This window comes from Spodoptera frugiperda, chromosome 15, assembly GCF_023101765.2.
Source record: "Spodoptera frugiperda isolate SF20-4 chromosome 15, AGI-APGP_CSIRO_Sfru_2.0, whole genome shotgun sequence".
Taxonomy (NCBI): Eukaryota; Metazoa; Arthropoda; class Insecta; order Lepidoptera; family Noctuidae; genus Spodoptera; species Spodoptera frugiperda.
Genome location: NC_064226.1, coordinates 13229196 through 13249656, shown reverse-complemented (window position 1 = coordinate 13249656; position 20461 = coordinate 13229196). Strand labels below are relative to the sequence as shown.

At 37.0% G+C, this 20461-nt stretch overlaps 1 protein-coding gene across 2 annotated transcripts in view; it reads left to right on the top strand.

Annotated features, from left to right (window-relative positions):
* The window catches only part of LOC118271821 (uncharacterized), a 123388-nt gene that overhangs the window by 99333 nt on the left and 3594 nt on the right, over positions 1–20461 (top strand). For both annotated transcript variants that reach the window (XM_050698522.1, XM_035588058.2), the window contains one exon: positions 19539–20251. In XM_050698522.1, coding sequence (XP_050554479.1) covers positions 19539–20251 — 713 coding nt within the window. The remainder of the gene's footprint in view (positions 1–19538; positions 20252–20461) is intronic.

Here is a 20461-nt window from a genome sequence, read left to right as displayed (position 1 = left end):
TTCTTACCTAATTTAAGCTTATTTGACTGGACTAATTTGACGAACCCGGTTAACTTCGGAGCGCTGTAACTGAGTTTCTAATGAATGAAATTGAAAACAGTTGTAGGGAAAAATTTTTCTCGAAAAATATTCTACAAGATTGGTCTGAAGCCATTTATTTATAAAATGTAAAAAAAAAAGTTATAGAGCAAAAGAGAAAATTTTATTAAAAAAAAATCACTTTTTTACTTATAACTTCTTTAATTGTTAATTTAGGGCAAAAAGTTATTGAACATATTTGTAGGCAAAATAATTTTCTACAAATTATGATTTTAAAATTTTTATTACAATGCATAGTTTCCGAGATATAGCAAAAAAAGTGTTTCCATCCCTTTTTCCAAGATGGCGGCCGAGGGACAAGGGTGGCGACCCCACAAACTTTAAGTTAAGCTTCTATAGACCCCCCCTACATGATCAAAAAATAAAATTGCGTCCTCTAAAAAATGCATAATTCGGCCCTCAAATTGTAACATTTCAATGGACTATAGGTATAACCAAAAAGTTTGACAAGTTTTCTTAGTATCACGGCGACACATTACATGCAATCCCCACCAAGCACATCTTTCTCCAGACAACCTTTAAGAAAAAAAAACAATAAAAAAAACAAACTAATGTAATTTTCTAAAGTCACAAGTTATGCCCTGACCTTGTCAAGTCTGACACCCACACGTACTTGTACCTGCGTAACTCGTGAGTCAGCGTAATGATAGATTAGTGAGAAAGGCTTCAGGCTTACGCAGTACGATAAAGGTGCTTCATATTGCATTATTGCGTGCGATACGTGCTTATTACATGCGTCGATGTCATCGGATGATACGCGGTTGGTAAGTGGCTTGTTTAGCGAACGCGATTTTGATCGTGTATAGCTTTGTGGTTTCGGTATTCGATTTTCGATGTCGATCAAAGTATTATTGGAGTTTTTGTTGGTCTAATAAGTAATGACGAGCCTATTAACTCATCTAGCATAGGGTAGATGATTTATATTTTACCGTCCGCCTTGTAGATTATTTTAAAACATTAGGCTAAAATTTTTTCATTACCTAACTGACGGAATATATATTGTTATGGTGTATCAACTGTAGATCCTGGCTTACAAGAGTTGCAGCAGTGCGGGAGGTTGTGGCGGGCTTATCCCATAAAAAAAAACCGGCCAAGTGCGAGTCGGACTCGCCCATGAAGGGTTCCGTAACAGCAAGTAGATGACACAATATAAAAGTTATAAAATAACTTGGTTTTACATAGTGTTTGTATGAACAAAAAAGTTATATTTGCGGTTTTTGAAAATGTTTTATTTCTTAAAAACTAATAATGATATCTGGTTCAAACCAATTTTCGTTGTTAGTTTCTATAGAAATCTACAGCATATATTTTTTTAGATTTCTCACTCTCTTATTTTAAAAATGAGTGTCCCCCCGACACTCATTTTTCCAATTTGGAAGCGTCTAACTTTCAAACGGTTGATTTTGATGAAAAATGGTTTTAAAAACCTTAATGTCTTTTTTAAAGACCTATCCATAGACACCCATCACGGATATGTTAGCTGAAAAAAAATTTTTTTTGAATCAGTTCCATGTATGGAGTGCCCCCTTAAATTTTTAAATTTATTAATTTTTATTCAAAATTCGAATAGCGGTTACCGAAATACACCATCCTACAAAGTTTCAACTATGTAGGCCCAACAGTTTGGGAAATAAATGGCTGTGACATACGGACGGACGGACAGACAGACATGACGAATCTATAAGGGTTCCGTTTTTTACCATTTGGCTACGGAACCCTAAAAACATTTATTTTTAATTTTTATACCCCGTCATTATCGTTAATTTTAAAATATTTAATACCATCTTTATTAGTCCTCGGTAATATTTAAGACCTCTAGCTTAGAACACTTACGTCGTACCTTCGGGATAGGCAACTTAAAGTACAAGTAAATAAAATAAACTCACCGGGTGCTAGCATGTCTATGGGCGTACCGCAGGGCGGAAAAAGACAAAATGTATTAGATTTGTTTTGCCAAATGTTAAGACTAACCAATGCGATGTATTATTAAATAGTCAGAAATTAGAATTTGTAAAAGAGACTACTTTCCTAGGAATCACTGTAGATGACAAATTGCAATGGGGTCCTCACATTACATCGCTAGCGGGACGATTGAGCTCTGCAGCTTATGCTGTCTGGAAGATCAGACAGCTAACTGACATAGACACGGCAAGACTAGTATACTTCAGTTACTTCCATAGCATCATGTCGTATGGTATTTTGCTGTGGGGACAGGCTGCTGATGTTGATTCTATCTTTATCCTACAAAAGCGCGCCGTCAGAGCTATTTACAACCTAGGTCGTCGCGAATCTCTCAGAGAAAAGTTTAAGGAGATCAATATTATGACCGTTCCATGTCAATTTATTTATGAAAATCTTATGTATGTTAGAAAAAACCTACATTTGTTTGCGAAAGTATCTGACAGACACAACTATCAAACTAGGCATAAGGATAGATTAAGTCAACCATTTTTTAGATTGTCAAAAATAAGTAAGTCATTTATGGGATTCTGTATTAAATGTTATAATAAAGTTCCAATGGAAATCCAGAATCTGAATGAATCAAAATTTAAACTTTGTATTAAAAAAACGTTATGTAGACAAGCATACTACAAAGTAAATGATTACATAGAAGATAAAAATGCTTGGAGTCAAGCTGGTCCGGCTCCACAGGATAACGAAAAATTTCTGTAATATAACCATGTTATTTCGATGTGTTCTGTACGTTATACAATTATTGTAAATGTGAGAGCCCTGTAATTAACTAAAATCAAATTAGACTAGTAGAATGCATTTATGTCAGCTTGGAGTTGTCATGCTCACTCAAAGGTCTCATTGGCGGTGGCACGGGCATCGGATCGCTCGATTCCCTGCAACATGGTTGAGTTGGGCGGTGCTGGTGTACGTGTCATGTTCGTGAACGGGCGCTGTCAACTGGGACTGGTCAGCTCCGGACTGCATTAATTTTTATTGTCCTCTAGGTTATTTTCTTTTTCTGTCACTTTGACTGTATATTAGTTTTACATTGTTCTCACATAGTTGAAGTAATCAAAACAATGTAACCAAGAATTGTATTGTAAATCTGATTGAAAAGGAGTAACCTATGGAGTTTCTTGCTCGTTCTTCTCCATAGGAATCTACACTTTGGAACGAGCAAATAGCTTCACTAGAGGACTGACCGACAGACAGACGTTATTAATATTATTATATTTGCTTTGACGTTCAAAAGTGCCTTTCTGGTCTATTTGAAATAAATGATTTTGACTTTGACTTTGACTTTGACTTAAAATGCTCATAAAAATTGCCACTAAACAATATGGCAGATTCCACTCGTAAAGTCACTGAACTATAGTAAACACAAATTAACACACGACGACACAACAGCGAAAAACTCGTTTTAGTCACATTTTTGCCAGTTTTAGCTTTTTATTCAGAGACTCGTGTCTATTTAGCCTGTGCTTGTGTAGCGCACAAGTAATTTTGTGCAGTCGCAAGCTAGGTCAATGCTCCTGTCTTTGCTTGCTCACGACCACTCTTAACTCACTGGTTTATGTTTTATTTATAAACTACTAGACTTGCGCATTGTCCATTTAGTGTCGGGGATTAAGTCAGACACGACATTAATGAAACTTCACAGGAATGTTAAAACTGACGTTTGATTTAAAGTTTGTTACTGAACTTGTACCTAGTATTTTTTTTGTAATGTTTTTTTTTATGTAAAAACTGTTATACGGTGGCGTGGTGTCACTCCGGTCGAACCGGCCCATTCCTGCCGAAGCAATGGCTCTCCCACATTTGAACAATTACATTTACCTAACTAAAATTGATACCATTTGATATGAGGATGACTTATTTGACATTAAGTATAAGCACTGGTACCTTCAGCAGTTCCATAGTGATTCGGAGATTTACGAGCCCTCTGAAATAAAAGTTAGTCTGAGTAAGTACACTCAGCCTACATAAATAATGACGCCAATAGTCATTAAATTTATTTTCATGTAATTCAAACTACTCCTACCTATAGGCGAGAGAAGTCATTGGATCATTTTCCCTCCTCAAAAAAAATCTATACCTATATCTACATACATATATTTATAATAGCAGGTGTTGAATATACGTCCATCTTTCCCATAAAACAAATACAACCCCAATATGTTCTTTTAAAAAGGGTCAATTACTTCTTAGTTACAAAGATGTTCACACTGCTTGTGGTAACGAGTTGGTAATTCGATATGGAAAGTACAGGTCTGTGGTGAGATTAGCGGGATTAATGGGTACATGACGCCCATGTAATAAATATTACGAGGGTTTGACATTCTAACCGTGCATTGTCCTCATTTAGAAGAATGTACACTGTTTAGTACTAGGTTTATAATCCTGAGAATTATTGGTGTATATTTAAACGAGTGTTTTCTGCATAATAATATATTAATGAATTAACTTTTTTATGGAAACTCACAATTTTTCGTCATCACGTCACTTTAGCTTATTGAAAGAGCGTATTCCTTTTAATAAAAATCCGGCAACGCACATGTGTCTCCTCTGGTGTTGCGGGTGTCGATGGACGGCACTTATCGCTTACCATCAGGTGATCCATATGCTTATTTGTCCCTATTCCAGTTTCAAGGCTGAACATGGCTTCTTTCTTCTTTGGCGCACATTTTTTTTTCTTTTAATCTGTAGGAACATTCTACTAACTATGAACAAATCGAAGTGGCATTGCATCTTCTGTCAATGCACAAATAATAAAATCAATGGCAAAAACAATCTTTCATTTAACGCAGTGCGACGTAAACATGCAATATGTCAATGAATTAGTCATTAAGTCGTCAGCAGAGTTGATTATCAGCAGAGAGCATTGGTTTCATGTCATTGTCGTCTTTTACGGTCTGTTCACGGAACCAAGCGGCAGCGGGGAGCTTAGTACATATCATTTAATAGCCAAAAGAAGAGATAAATACAATATAACGCCTACTTTCCACCATGTTATCAGTCATTATATGATAAAGATTAAGCCTATATAAATATAACATTACGGCACGTAATGCCGCTAAACCTACATTGTTTAGCGACATTGCGTGCCGTAATGTGCATCACTGCCTACCCCTTCGGAGATAAAAGGAGTTAAGTTGCCTGATAAACCTATGTATTTAACTCATTTTTTGCTTAGTACAATCAACAAAATAAACTTATTCTACCATAAACTTGTTTTGAAGTTAAATCTTTTAAAGTATGTGAAATCATGATTCTTTGTCGATTGTACATTTTTATTCATTTGTTCTTTTTGCCTGTTATCCATGTCGGTCCCACTAATGTCTGTAGCCACTGTTATAGCGTGTCGACCATATCGTAAAATCTTCTCAATAATTGTAACTGCAACACAATCATCGATTGTCAACGTTTCAATGAAGAAAAGTTGTGATTATCTCACTGATATTATGTTATGTATCACGAGTAATATCATGATAACGACAATGATAGTATCTTGACGCAATACTGTGATAGTGTTGTTGCTTGCTGACTGTTAGAGCACATTACTGAACGAAATGAACTTACTGCCGGACTCAGAGACATTTAATGATTACTTAAACTATTCCATAGTAACGATTTTGCTCCAAAAACCATACTAAGGACTAGGTTAAGTAACCATTAAATGATTCTGAGTATGGCAGTTATTATTTTATCTTTGAGGCAAGTTCTCTCAATTCTGTCGGTGAAACTTCCTTGCATGATTGCTACCGTACCTTATATTTTTAAGTAACGATAAATTTTTCTTCTTTTGTTGGTTGTCATTTTTGCAATCTTTTTATCTGTATCTGTACCGTACTCAATTAATCATTGAGTATCGTTATCTTCATGGAAAAAGTCCTGTAAATACAAAAATAAAAGTCAGTACCGACCGAGTCATTTTTCATTACAAAGAATGGAAAATAAAAACATTAAACTTTCATTTATTTGTTTGCCCCAATATTTTAAAGCCAACAAGGGTGGGCTAAGGGTGCTTTCCCACCACAGATGTGCTATCAGCTATGCTAAGAAGTAGCTGTGCTAAGAAGATGCGCAGCTTGAATACGTGATGCATCGTTAGTAGGAAAGCCATCCACAGCACGCATCTTCCCATATAAAAACATAGCCTAGCTGAGTCCGTTTTCACCAGTGCTACCTATGTTATGTATGTACCAAAGAATACGATAGGTGGAAACCAAACGCATCCACAGCAACGTAGCATAGCACATCTCTTGTGGCAATGCACCCTAAAAACCTTTGCTACAATCAAACACAATTCACAGCCTGATATGAGGCCCAATTTCACAGAAACGTGTGAGGCCTCTGATTGCTGGTTAGGCCCGATGATTAGGCCAATCACCGTACACAGTCCACACCGATAGCCGTAATAGCCGAAACCCTGGCTATTAAGCTTCAAACGAGTTTACCTTTACCTAATAGATATTTTGGGCGACTTAATGGTGTATGTCCGTAGACAGGTAAATTGGGCGGTGTCTCTACAGACTTGACAATTCTAATTGGTTCTCTATTTTCGTAGTTATGTAGTACTTTCTGCTTTTTATTAGTTTACTTTAAAAACACTTACATATTAAAAATGTTTACTTCTATATTTTTTTATATTAGGTATGTTGTTTATCATTCGAATTTATAATTATACTAGCTTTTCAGTCAAAATTAAAACGCCTTCTACCCTTTTTATTCGCTATAGGTAAGCCTATGTTCTTTCGTTCCCCATTAAGTGTCTAAATACAAAGTTTCACTGTTACAACTTTAAAAATGACGAATTTCCATATGATCATTCATCCCCTATTTTTACCCACTCTCCCCTATGTTACAGTTTTAAAAATGGCGAATTTCCATATGACCATTCATCCCCTATTTACCCACTCTCCTATTTTTTTGCAATAAAAAGTAGTCTATGTTGTTTATTCTATCTCTGTACCAAATTTCATCAAAATGTTCGGTTTACTGGTTTAGGCGTAACGGCGTAAGCGTAACAGACAGACAGACAGAGTTACTTTCGCATTTATAATATTAAATATGAGCCTCGCGGGTACCTTACTCATAGATCTAAACACCCCTCTCCCGCACGCGCACCCCTGGCCTTGGCGACGTCCACTTCGCAACGGGCCGTGCAGCAGAAATCGTAATATTTTAATTTGACCACAACTTCAAAACCAAACGTCCAATTTTAATCATTCAAAGACCAAATATTATCAACATAAACTGTACTTATTGATGAAATAATTTATTTTGATAAGGATTAATAGCATGAGTAAAATAAACGCGTTTAAATGTAGTCCAAAAAAATCAAGATTTTTAAATAAAAATGTGGTTGTTGTGCCTCACTCGACATAGATAGGTATAGTGTGTCGCGGACTTTTTTGTAGATATTTATAAGATCTACAATTAACTTTAACATTTTATGGTTCTATCTTTTGTAGTTTAGGCAGCGTACGCAAAATAAGTAACTTCTTTGGTTGTTTTTTTTCAGTTTGTGTCCGAAAAATCCAAATATCTCACGGAACCCTATTTTTTTCCAAAATAAAATATAGCCTACTAGCTGTGCCCGCGACTTCGTCCGCGTGGAATAGTTATTTTAGGCATTATATTTATTTTTGCAAACAACTTTCTCAGCTTCATAAATTATACCTGTTACCCACGGTTAATTTGTGCATTGAAAATTCTTGATAGCACTGGATTATGATTATAAGAAACAATCCCCACTCATTTCTATACTATATATGTTTCCACTGTTTTCCGGAAACCTGCGCCTATAGGTTGGGTAACCGCCACCCCGGTTTGTGTTTCAGAAATAAAATTCCTAGGGTACGTTATAGTAGTGGTAAGTCCCCTCTTCGAAGAGTGGCTTGAGAGGCGTCCACGGCGTTCTCACCTACCGCCTGACGCAGGTACTTACCGAACACGGAAGTTTTTCGGTTGGTACCTGTTTCGAATTCGGCGGGAGAAAACACCAGGGCGTTTCGTCTGGGTGTCGTCATTGCGAGGACCGCCCAGAAGATATGGTGGAGCATACAGTGGCGGTGTGCATTGCATGTGCTGAGCATCGCCACGTCCTTAGGGATGTGAATGGCGACCTCTCACGTCCGGCTCTAGTTCAGGCCAAGGAGCGAGGGGGAAAGGGACGCTGTCTCCCCTTCTGCGAAGCAGTCATCCTAGCTAAGAAGGAGGCGGAGCGCGTGAGGGAACGATCCTCATCACGCCCCAGCCGCCGCAGAAGACATTCCGGGCGTCGAGGATCGCGTGACGATCCCCGGCCACCGTAAGCGCGGGTCTGCGGACGGCGAGTAAGAGTAGCTCGTCGCCCGATCAAAACCAGACCCGTGCGTACCGTGCGTCGCGTTCTGTGGTCAATGATCAAAACAAAAAATGATTTACTTCGTTAGTAAGACTATATTTTTTTAGTATAGTTACACCAGGCTCCGCGTCGTTCGCAAACAATGCTTCTCCTCTTAGCAGCGTCGTGTTTCGCACATCATGCGGCGCGGATGAATTTTATATCGGAGTTATTTTAAAATTGTAATATCTTCTAAGATGTTTATTGAAGTTTAGTGATGTCAAAGACAATTTTGTTCACAATTAAATACTCTTAATGAACAACACATTTATTTCGATAAAGATTAATATTTTTTCGTTAATACAACTCTTAACAAATAATGCATTAATTTCGACCCAGTTTGATTACCATAAAAACGATTCTAGTAAGTTAATCCTAAAAGATAGACATATACTGTCGCGGACTTTTTTTAGATCATTTTAAGAGGAATAATTCTTTCATACATATAATTTTCGTATCTTGAACCATTTTCGCAGCGCACGCAACGGAAGCCCTCAAGAATTAATAATTTCCCCCGTTTTGTCCACATTTTCCTTTATTTCTTCGCTCCTAATAGTTATAGCGTGATGTTTTATAGCCTATAACCTTCCTCGATAAATGGACTATCCAACACAAAAAGAATTATTCAAATCGGACCAGTAGTTCCGGAGATTAGCGCGTTCAAACAAACAAACAAACAAACAAACAATCAAACAATCAAACAAACTCTTCAGCTTTATAATATTAGTATAGATGTTACTCGTGGATAATGTAGCTTTCGAATGGTGAAAGAATTTTTAAAATCGGTCCAGTAGTTTTTGAGCCTATTCGTTACAACCAAACAAACAAACAAACAAACAAAGTTTTCCTCTTTATAATATTAGTGTAGATAATATTAGTGTAGATATGAACAATAATAATAAATAGTGTGTGTATTTCTTAAATGTAAAATAGATGTGTGATCAATTCAACGCCACGCCATTGATGTGAAGTCAAAGGCATTGCATTTATTTCAATTAATCCTAAAATTAGGCAGTTTTGAAACATCAAATTGAATTGTTCGTTAGTTTATTTGTCAGCGAAACTAGCTAGCTAGGCACGCTCGTTCCATAGTGTAGCTTCGAATGGAGAAGAGCGCCATATCTCTAAATTATATTTAACTGAGATTCAAAAATATTGATAACCCTTTTCTATTTAATATTTTCCGTCCCTTTATAATCCATATAAAGTAAGTACCACTTAAACCCAGAGAGTACTTAGCTCATATTGTGTTTTCTAACAGGAAAATTGAATTCAGTTAATTCTGTAGGTATACATACGGTAACACCGCCTGTGTTTTTACCAACACCATTTTCACTTAAAACATACTTCTCGTCTCTTTGAGTCCCTATAAATAATATAACATATAATATGTACATAGGATAATATAACACACAAGGAAGTATAGCGTTGTTTATTATTTTTGTTGAAATGTTTCTCTTTCAGCACCCATTTATATGCAAAGTGAAACATATCGTGTGTTTCTCAAGAGTTTCTTCAGAATAATGTCACTTTTAACATGTTCAGTGGGTAAGGACATCTTTTCATCTTGTAGTTACAAATAAATACAATCTCATTACTTTTTATTACAATAGGATAACACCGATCTGAATCATTATCATACTCAGTTTTTTTTTACTTATCCGGCCAAAGACGTTAGGTAGTCATTTGCCCTGCAGTGTGATGGAGGAATCTGTAGAGACTGGGCCTGGAAGTAACTGGGATTGTGAGCCCAGTTGCTAGATCGATTAACTCGTCTGCTAGATGAAAAACTGTTTACAAGTAGTATTAATATCCCTAAGTCCAAAAAAACCTTTTTTGGCGCTAATAGGTAACCGAGACACTGCCAATTGCGTCATAGTACCTGCGTAGGTAATTAGAGTTTCAGTAACTTAAATTGTACTGATAAATATTCAAACGAGTGTTTTATTTATTTCGTAACTTTCATTTATATGCCTGTAAATACGGGCGTGCGTTCGGTATAAAAAGTGCGTAAATGTAAACATTTTGCATTTATCTTTTTAAAAACTGTTGGATCTTAGGTAAAGGTACAGCTAAATGTGCAGAAAAAATATTTTCATTTAGCAAATACACCAGCTTAAAATATTTCCTTATGCTATGGTGATGATACAAACATTACCATCAGTAGAATATGAACACTATTGTAGAAAGATTTCCCACTTAAGATACAGTTTATCATCAATATTCAAACACTAACTGAATCATACCTACCCATTACCCAAACTGTTGAAAAATGCAATACACCTACCATCTTACACCAATTCTTACCCGTACTGAGAATAAATAAAAAACGTAATCGAAACAACTGTTCCAATTACTCGTCGTCAAGTCAATAAATACAAAGAGAAAGTGACATAACACGAGCGTCACTTGTTTCATTGGTTTATTCACCCCCGTGTTATGTAACTAGATCTGTCAATTACCGAATTAATGGCTCATCTCCGAAGTAATTACAAGTGTAGTACGTCTTTACATGCAAAGGAGAAGGGGACTTCTCCATACATTTCTGGGCCCAGGTGTTAACTGAATCAAACTAGCCTTATTTGTTAGAGGATATAATAACAAGCCCTCACTGAAAATTTGGTGAAATTTGGCTATCCAGGAATCAAGTTATATGTACCTAATGTAGTAAAAGTGAGGTTATATTATAACATTGCAGTTTTTTTGTGTTTTTTATGAAATACTTTTGAATAGTTTTGGTTGTGTTATGGTTTTAAGCAAGGAGCGTGTGCGACGGTTCGAAGATCTGACACGTTTGGCTCTCCAGCGCCCCGAACAGTCGCTACAGTCAAGTTTTTACATTGAATATTCTGTACTTAGCGCTTATGCACACAACGTTTTTTAATCGCGCCGTCGACACGCGTTTTGGAAACGCAGAGCAGTTTGTTGTCGTTTGTATGGATACAAATGCACGGCACCGGCGCGTTTAAAAAACGTGTTGTGCATAGGCCCTTAGAAGCAGTAGGCACTAACCTTTTAAAAACTAAAAAAGGGACAGGAGGATATATAAATAAAACACCAATATTAGTATAAAATATGTATTATTCATCTTCAATAATTAGGAGAATGTCATCTTAGAATTGTGTAGGGGGTCGGGGTACGTATATTTTCTTGGTATCTTTCCCAACTGAGATACCATATTATACAGGCTGAGATGCACGCCACTGACGAATAACTGATAAAATCGCCTCATCTTCCAAGACTCTTCTGCCAATAGAGTTACTGCGACCAGTCGCAATCGTACAATTTACACAGCGATCCATGTCGTCAATATCCGATTGATAGGCTTGTTGCAGTTGTCCAAAATAGAGAGTCAGGTAATTTAAAGATTCAAGATCCGTCAAAAGTCCTTTATAAAGCCGAGGTCGTGGGGTTAAACAATAAAACATGGAAAATACGTGCGCACTCAGAACGAAACACAACGAACGAGTGTCATCCAAAGAGTATAGGGAAAGTGTCATCTGTCAATCGGTGACTGACTGAAGTCAGACAGAAGTGTTTTAAGAAGTTTAAATCACAGAGTACGTTATACATACATTATTTTACATACATTATTACACAACTTAATTTAAGTTTTCTCGCTTCCTAGATAGAAACAAGGTACCATATTTTGTGATTTCCTTAGAAAAATATGACGGTTTTTTTAATATACATTTCAACTAGTTAACTGCTGGGCCCAAAAGTCCCCTTCTCCTTTGTAACGTAACCCCATTGATTTAGAGATGGAAATGGCTTTGCGTATGTTGTCTTTTTCGCGTTTAACAGTAATTATTGGTACCTACAAATAAGTTATCTATTCTGTATTGTTTTTCATTAAAAAATACTATATTCAGAATTGTTTTGAGAATAAATTAATATCGCCAATAAGTTTATTTTTTTTTATAAGCCAGTAAACTATTAGACTCATCACCTGATGGTAAGCAATGCCGCCGCCCATGGACACCCAAAACACCATAGGCGTTACAAGTGCGTTGCCGGCCTTTTAGAAGAAGGTAATTGGGCCTCCGGTAACCTCACTCACTCAATGAAACACGACGCAAGCGTAGGTATTTTCACGTCGGTTTTCTGTTAGCCCGTAGTATTACTCCGGTCGAACCGGCCCTTTCGTGCCCAAGCATAGCACTCCCACAATAAGTTTGGTTTGTTTGATTTAGAATAAAAAACTGGCAACAATAGCTACTAGAAATACTCGTAAAATTTATAAAGAACAAGTTGCATTCATACTTTAACATTTCAAACGTCTTTTATTTCATTTTAAATTCCATTTCTTCAGTGGAAAACCTCAGATGTCGAACAATATCACTCACATTATACTTTTCTTTTATTTCCGACTTGCAACCCGACCTAGTTCAAAAGACTTCGCCTTTACCATTAGAGTGCGTTCACATTTGTGCTAAACTAGGAAGCCATGGCCATTTCATATTATTTTTATTGCAAGATTGCTTTTCTAATGTAGCGCAGACAAACATGGTTCTAAATTCAATGTTCTGCTTGCTTCATACAAATGAAAAACATTTTCTATGATTCCAAATGCATTCAGCAAAGAATCCAGATTACCAAATATTCCTACTGACTACTACTTAACAAACATAAACGGAACTATGGAATTAAATAACATAATTTGCATATTAAAAAAGTATATTTTTTTAGCGTTAATAAGTCTGCGTTTGGTCACCAACCCGCTTTCTGTCAGAAAAACGAAGCGAAGATGTGGCCGAAGATGGAGCACACAGATAATACTTATTTATTTATTCGGGTGCTGCGAAAAAATCCTGTCAAAAAGTATTATTTCATGAATGACACGATTCACGATACATTTGCAACTGTGCAGCAACCCTTACAGAGACACTGGCAAAGTCTATTTTTGTATTAACACGCATTTTAATCCAATTAGTGGTCCAGTTCTCGGGTACATAGTTATATACCAGCTACTAGCTACTAGAAATATAAATGTGTACGGAACGCATTGGATTTCCTTATTATTGCAATTGTTTGGTTAAGTGTGCCCAATTCTCTACATAGGTATAATATAATTCTGTACTATGATAATATAAAAAAGGGGATGTTACAAGAAAGACCTAAAGCTAGAAATGTTATTAAAAAAAATGTTTGTCTGTCTTTCTGTATTTTCACACATCATGCACCACGGGAACGCGGACGAAACCGCTAGCAGAAGCTACAGTAATTCACCTTATCTCACATTTCTATAAATTTTCGGAAAATACTCTTTTATTACTCCTTAACTTTTTACCTTAATCTTAACACAATTTCATAAATGGCAATTAATTTCCAAATAAATATAAAAATTTTGCAGTGCTTTGTTTAGTCAATAACTGTTAGTTCTCCAATCTTGTGTAGCCCATAAGCACTCACAAATCCACCACTTTTGTGATAACCATTACATCACATTACCGGGCGCCAGTTACACATTAATTTGCCCATTTCTGACCACACATCATAAAACTTTCTTCTCTTCACAAATAACCAAGAACTTGCATCCATTACCTAATATTACATGAACATGGTCTATCTACAATTAAAATTATATCATAATTAGTTTACGGTAAGTTATAAATTTAATCGGCGAGTATAATAACAGGGTAATGTTACATTAGTGGCGTATTATGTTTATATACCTAGCTATTAGATGTTGTACATGATTGTAGACAATGTAATTAATACTGTTACTACATATCTGTTAGGTCAGATACTTCAGCTGTATGTATTACGTATTTGCTTAGAAAAGTATGACTTAAGTACTTTCTTCCTTTAATATTCACTAGTTTCTGCCAGCGGCTTCGCCCGGATAAAAATGTGTTTTTTAATACTACAATCTACCCGTATTCCAAATTGTATCCCGATCTCTTCAGCCGTTTAGACGTAATTGAGTAACAAACATACAATTGTGTGTACACACAAACGTTCGCTTTATAATATTATAATTATAATAAGATATAAACAAAGGGCGTGAAAGGTTAAAACTGTCATAACTCGACGCAGTAACTATTGTACGTGTCCTTCAAAATAATTAAATGCGCCCGCAGAACCGAGCCCGTTTAGTTTAAACTTTGTCATAATTGCGTCCGGGCCAATTTGCGGGAGACCCTCCAGGGCAAACATAGTGCTCGACCTCAACTGTTACTGTATTGTAAATACAATATACTGTGTATTGTAAATACAATATACTGTGTATTTGTCAAACGCAAATATTAAGTTTCTCGTATTATTTTGTATTTATGGGTTTTGGTAGAAAATAATTTGCTCAATTCAAACCTGAAAAACAAATATTAACGTTCTGTTTTTATTTCTATCGAAGTATAACAAAAAATAATGGTCCAGTTTATGGTATAAGCCGGTAAACAGACAGACGGATCATCTGATGGTAAACAATCGCCGCCGCCCGCGACACACGCGAAACACCAGTGGTGTTACAAGTACGTTGCCGGCCTTTTGAGAGTTAGGAATTTAAGGGTTTTTGGGGACTCGGGGATTGGGAAGGGGGGTAACTGGGCCTCTAGTAACCTCACTCACACAACGTTGCTTCACGTCGGTGTGTTATATCTTTCACTTTTACAACATATAACCGACTACGTTTCTTTCTTTTTATCTAAAACAATAAAAAAATCTAATCTTCGCACACAACGAGATAATTCTCTCTAAATACATCTAACTAATCTATCAACAAACCGTAGAATAATAGATAGTTCTATAGACATAGATAAGGAGAAACTTTTATCTCCTTTTATATCTAATTCAATACACTCGTATTCTCGTCAATTATTAACAAAAGCCTGGTGAGTTTATTTCTACAACAAATGGCAGTAGTTATTACGTCGCGTCAATATAAATAAGTAAATCCCAAAGTCTGGGACACACATCTACCTTTCACTAAGTTTATTACGTTACAAGTTGTGTTGTGTTTATCCAACGATCCCGACAAATCACAAAAGAATGTGTAACTTATTCCCAACAATAGGGCTGGTGCTACAATAGGAATCTTGACAAAATAGAAGCCTATACTTATACCTAAACTTGATAACCATAGGTTATTTATTTTTCTATCTCTCTTTAATATTTTATATGATTTGATCGTTTTTTTTATTGTATAAGCCGGTAAACGAGCAGACGGATCACCTGATGGTAAGCAATCGTTGCCGCCTATGAACACCTGACCCACTAGAGGCGTTGCCGGCCTTTTGGGGCTTAGGAATTTAAGGGTTGTTGGGGAATCGGGGATTGGGAAGGGGGGGTAAATGGCCTGATCTAGTTGATACAAGACTCAGAACCAAGCTTCACCAAAGCGATGATGTGCCAAAATGTACATTCGACGGGAATCTATGATGATTAGTTATCTACGTTACTAATACTGATTCTATACAAAACCTAATTCAATTAAGGAATCAAAACATTATTTCTGTATAATCCAAGCAAAAGTTATGTGTTCAGTAACAGCTTTGGAGCAGCCGTTTCTTCGAATCAGAACAGAGAACAACCCTGCCTAACAACTGTAATACAATTTGCACAACTTTCAATCTTTCCGAAGTCCCTTAATGTTGTCGGGACCAAGTTATCAGAAGGGACCCTTCTACATCTAAATAATGTTCGTAGAATTCAAAGACCCTATTTTATCAACGAATAAAGTCACTCTCATTACTCTTTACGACGGAAAAACAAGCTGTATTAAATTGAACGGTGTCGAACTGATGTTTTTTTGTTCATTTTCGATGAAACAACGTCCTCGACCCGCCGCGACCCGCGCAGCTTAAAAAAGGCACGAGACCTCACTCCCATTTCACGATAGTGGTTTAAAATGTACGAACGGTGAAGGAAAATGTAGTGATTGAGCACAGTGGCGTGTTTTTACAGGTCTGCGTCCAAATGTGGTTGGCTACAGCGCGGTTCGATGATGATGTAGTGTAATTTAGTGTCTTTATAGTGACTGATGTAGTGATGTATCTAAAAGACATTTTACGGAAATTCGGGTAACAAACAGATTATGTTTTTGTTAAACTATGACGACATATGACAAGTGACAGATGACAGAAGTCGCACATAGACGATTGATGAACAAATCAACGGGTGACGCCTTAAATACTACATCGCATATTAAGTTTACATGCGAATAAACATGGGTAGAAAATCGCAACCAACTATTAGTTGGGCAGAAAGCCCGTCAGAACATAATAAAAAACTTTATGTTCAACAATAACAACACTACAGAAACAAAACCATCTTCAAGGAAATTGAATTTACGAAAGCAGCAAAGATAATATAGTGTGCAGAGTATAACATACATAGGTAACGTAACATTATGCTTGGTATATGTGAATATCAAGTAGGTACTGATACGAACTTTTTATCATAAAACTAGTTAAGAAAGGGCTTGAGGACAAAGAACTGAACTCGCGACGGTACTTATTTATTTAAAGAGGTCACTAGTAAGCTCCGTAACAAATACCTGACATTTCAAGCCAAATGCTATGCTTAGAAAGAGTTTTTGTCCTATTCTAACGTATTACTTTTATATTGCTTCTCTTTCTAACGATACCTGTAACCTATACACAACGTTTAGGACTGCGATAAACCTGAATTTTTGAATGTCAATTTCATAATGTTTAGAATCTTCTGCTATGTGGGTAAAATGACCGCAAGCTGGGGACGGAGCTATGTAGGTTGTATAGCTCCTTCCCTCTTGCACTGCTCAATGATCGCCCATTCTGACACATTTGTAATAGCACTAATAGCACTAAGGCCCCTGGACTACTGAGTAAGAGGTTTTCGATACTAGTAGCAGCATGGGTTTTAACAATCTGTACGTGATGAATGCCAATGAAATCGTTTCTTGTTACATGGAACTTATATCTAAATGGTGAAATGTGGATGTTCATTTAAAAATATGCATTGCTTTTCCTTTCGGGGATTAAATGAGGTGACATTATATTTCAATTATTTAAGATATCAACTTGTATGAATGTGCAAGTTTGTTTGTTTGGATGTTTGTCCGTCAATCACGCTGAAACTACTGAACGGATTTTGATGAAATTTGTATACAGACAGGGTATGAGCTGACTTGGGTGATAGGATACTTTTTATCCCACGAGAACGCGGGCGAAGCCACTGGCAGAAGCTAATACCATAATATATTTAAACTTTCGGAGATTGATTGAGTTAGGAATTAGAGAGACGCATGTTCATTGGATTAACGGGGGTTGACGTTTAAATTTCCGCATTCGAGAGGAAATTTCCTTTCGTGTTCATAATATGACGTTTATGAATATTGATTTGTTTTACGAATGGCGTAAGGCTCTGCTGGGTGGAGTGACGATGTGCGCTGTGTTGGTGACAGTGGTTGTTAAGTGATGAAGATCGATTTCTATGAGAAAATTATGGTTTATCTACCGCTCTTTTTTGTCCAAATGACTCGTGACTTTGAGTACCCGTGGTCAATGCTCATGTTACAATAAAGTATTTTTAAAATGGGATCTTAGCCTACAGTAGCTAAGTTATGTCCATGGAGTAGTGAAGTAAAGCATGAGTATTGGCGTTGGCCTACTAATCATGTTTTTCGAAAAGGAATCTATATATCCTAGTACTTACTCACAAAGATATCTTTCCATTACCTAGAACCAAAAGAAAAGCTTCCCCAGACTTTAAAGAATGAGACAGAAACAAAATTGCAATACACGTAAAAACTCCAGTTATTTACCGACAAAAGAAATCGTCTCCATATTGATATAGAGTTGAAAACTCCACATTTATATTTACAGAGTTGAAAAGTCGTCAACTTTACATTTCCGACGGGCCCGCTTGAGAGGCAGTTCAATCTAATCGAATTCGACACTCGCTTCGAATCGAGTCCCGGTGGGGCCATAAAATATGCGGCGATAGAACATAGAGTCTCTATTCAGATTTCAGGCACAATGTCTATTTTGAAACGATTTTTAGCTTGTGTTTTTTCGATTGAATGGCAGATTTTATAATACAATCATCAGATCTTTACTGCCTATTGAAGGAAGACATCCTTCTTTGCCGTAATGCCCATGCTTCGCAGATGGTTTAAATGATTGGACGATTTAGTAAAAATTGAAGGCAGTGTCTACTTATAAAAAATATGTTAAAAAGATACATTACCTACGATTCTCTCTACCTCAATATATGTATCGTATGTAGGTACTGCAATTATTGCGCATTTCATAGCTACATTATGTTCCAGGAAATATTTGTGAGTTAAACAGAATGTTCACATTTCGTCGTCAACGCTTTTAACCGACTGTGAACTATTCTGTGAATGCAAACATTTTAACTGAATTTACTATAGTGTAGGTACCTAATGGTGGTCGTATTCAAATAGTTGTATTCAAGTTTTCCTGCATTAAATATCAAACTTCCTACGTTTTATGGAAAAGTAGCGAACTGTTTTAAATTCAATTTAGCTGAGGATATTTCAGAAATATTTTACGTAAGAAACTTATTCTAAGTAAATAAGGATATCCTTAAAGAATGCAGTAAAATAACTTAATGCCATTTTTCTTATAATTCAACAATAATTCGTATAATAAGGCAATAACGGAACTATGAAATACCAATGTCTTCTTGTCACAGTTGTCTCTACAAAGAAGCCTTGTTAAAATTCTGTATGTAAAATATTTCAGTTTGATCAACAGTGTGTACTTAGCCGGCGCGGGCGACTACACTGCCTCCGTTTATGCAAATACCAGCTGGCTGGCTTCATTAATTCCAGCCTTGCCTACTAGAATATTCCTTTTTTATGCCAACGACCATTGCAGCTAAATTTCTAACGTTTTCTACAATAAATTGTGAAGAGAACTAAACTACACTAAGGCCGCTCTTCTTGTCTAATTCAAATTCATCATTTTGTATATGAACAAATAATTGCAATGATTTCATCAGTTTTGTGGTTACTGACTCAGTTCGTGACTCACGTAATTTGAATTTACTAATACGGGCTCTTGTTTTATCTATAGATTACACAATGCTTCATATATCCACATCAAGCTCTTGAATCAATGACTGATTGACTCGTTATCTTTTCCAGCGAACAGCGGGCTGAGCTCCGCCGCGCCGCAGTCAGAGGAGCTCCAACACATCAGCGCTGAAGCCGAGCTGGACCGACGACTCTCCGAGCGACAGAGTCGAGCCATGTACTACACGAAAACACAAGTCACCACACAGACCTCCAACATAACAGACAATTATACGGACAAACCACCAGAAATACCAGTAGTAAACGTAACAGAAGCCAATAGAACAGAAGAAGTTCCACACCCAGCGATACAGTGGACAGTAGTCAACATCACGGAAATGTCGTTAAACAACACACAGACTCCAAACGCAAGCGTAAGTAATGCAACGGTGGCTCCGTTCACGAATTTGACGGAAACGCAGAATACGACATTTGCGTCCAAAAAGAGGAATCTGACTAGACCAGACTTCGTGAAAGACGGAGGGGGAAATGTGGCGGAGAGTAGAATCGTGACGGAGAAGCCATTGTCGTTGGAGACTACCTTCCTACAGACTCGGATACCACCGAACGTAGAATCTTCCAGAAGGGTGATAGACCAAGGTGACGGGGGAATGGATACGGGAGCGATAGCTGGGATATCGTTTGCGGCGCTAGTTCTCGCGGCCCTGGCCGGGAGCACGGCGTTCGTGTTGTACCGGCGGAGGTACCTGAACAAGCCGCAGACCCTCAATGACAAGTGCTCGAACCCTGATTCGAGCGGCTACTTGGATGACAGTACGATAAGAGTAAGTATTACAAGTTAACTATGCTTTTTTTTGAAGGAGGGAAAATCTTCCAAAGACTTCTCCCACCTTGGGCGAGGCGAGAGGAAGTGTCAAACTCTTACTAACTAAAAACCACCCTGTTCCTACTTTCGAGCCGGAGCCCCGGTAAACCCGCTAAGTAGTCCGCAGCTCCGGAAAGTTAACTATGCTAGCGGTCTAAAATTATTGGCA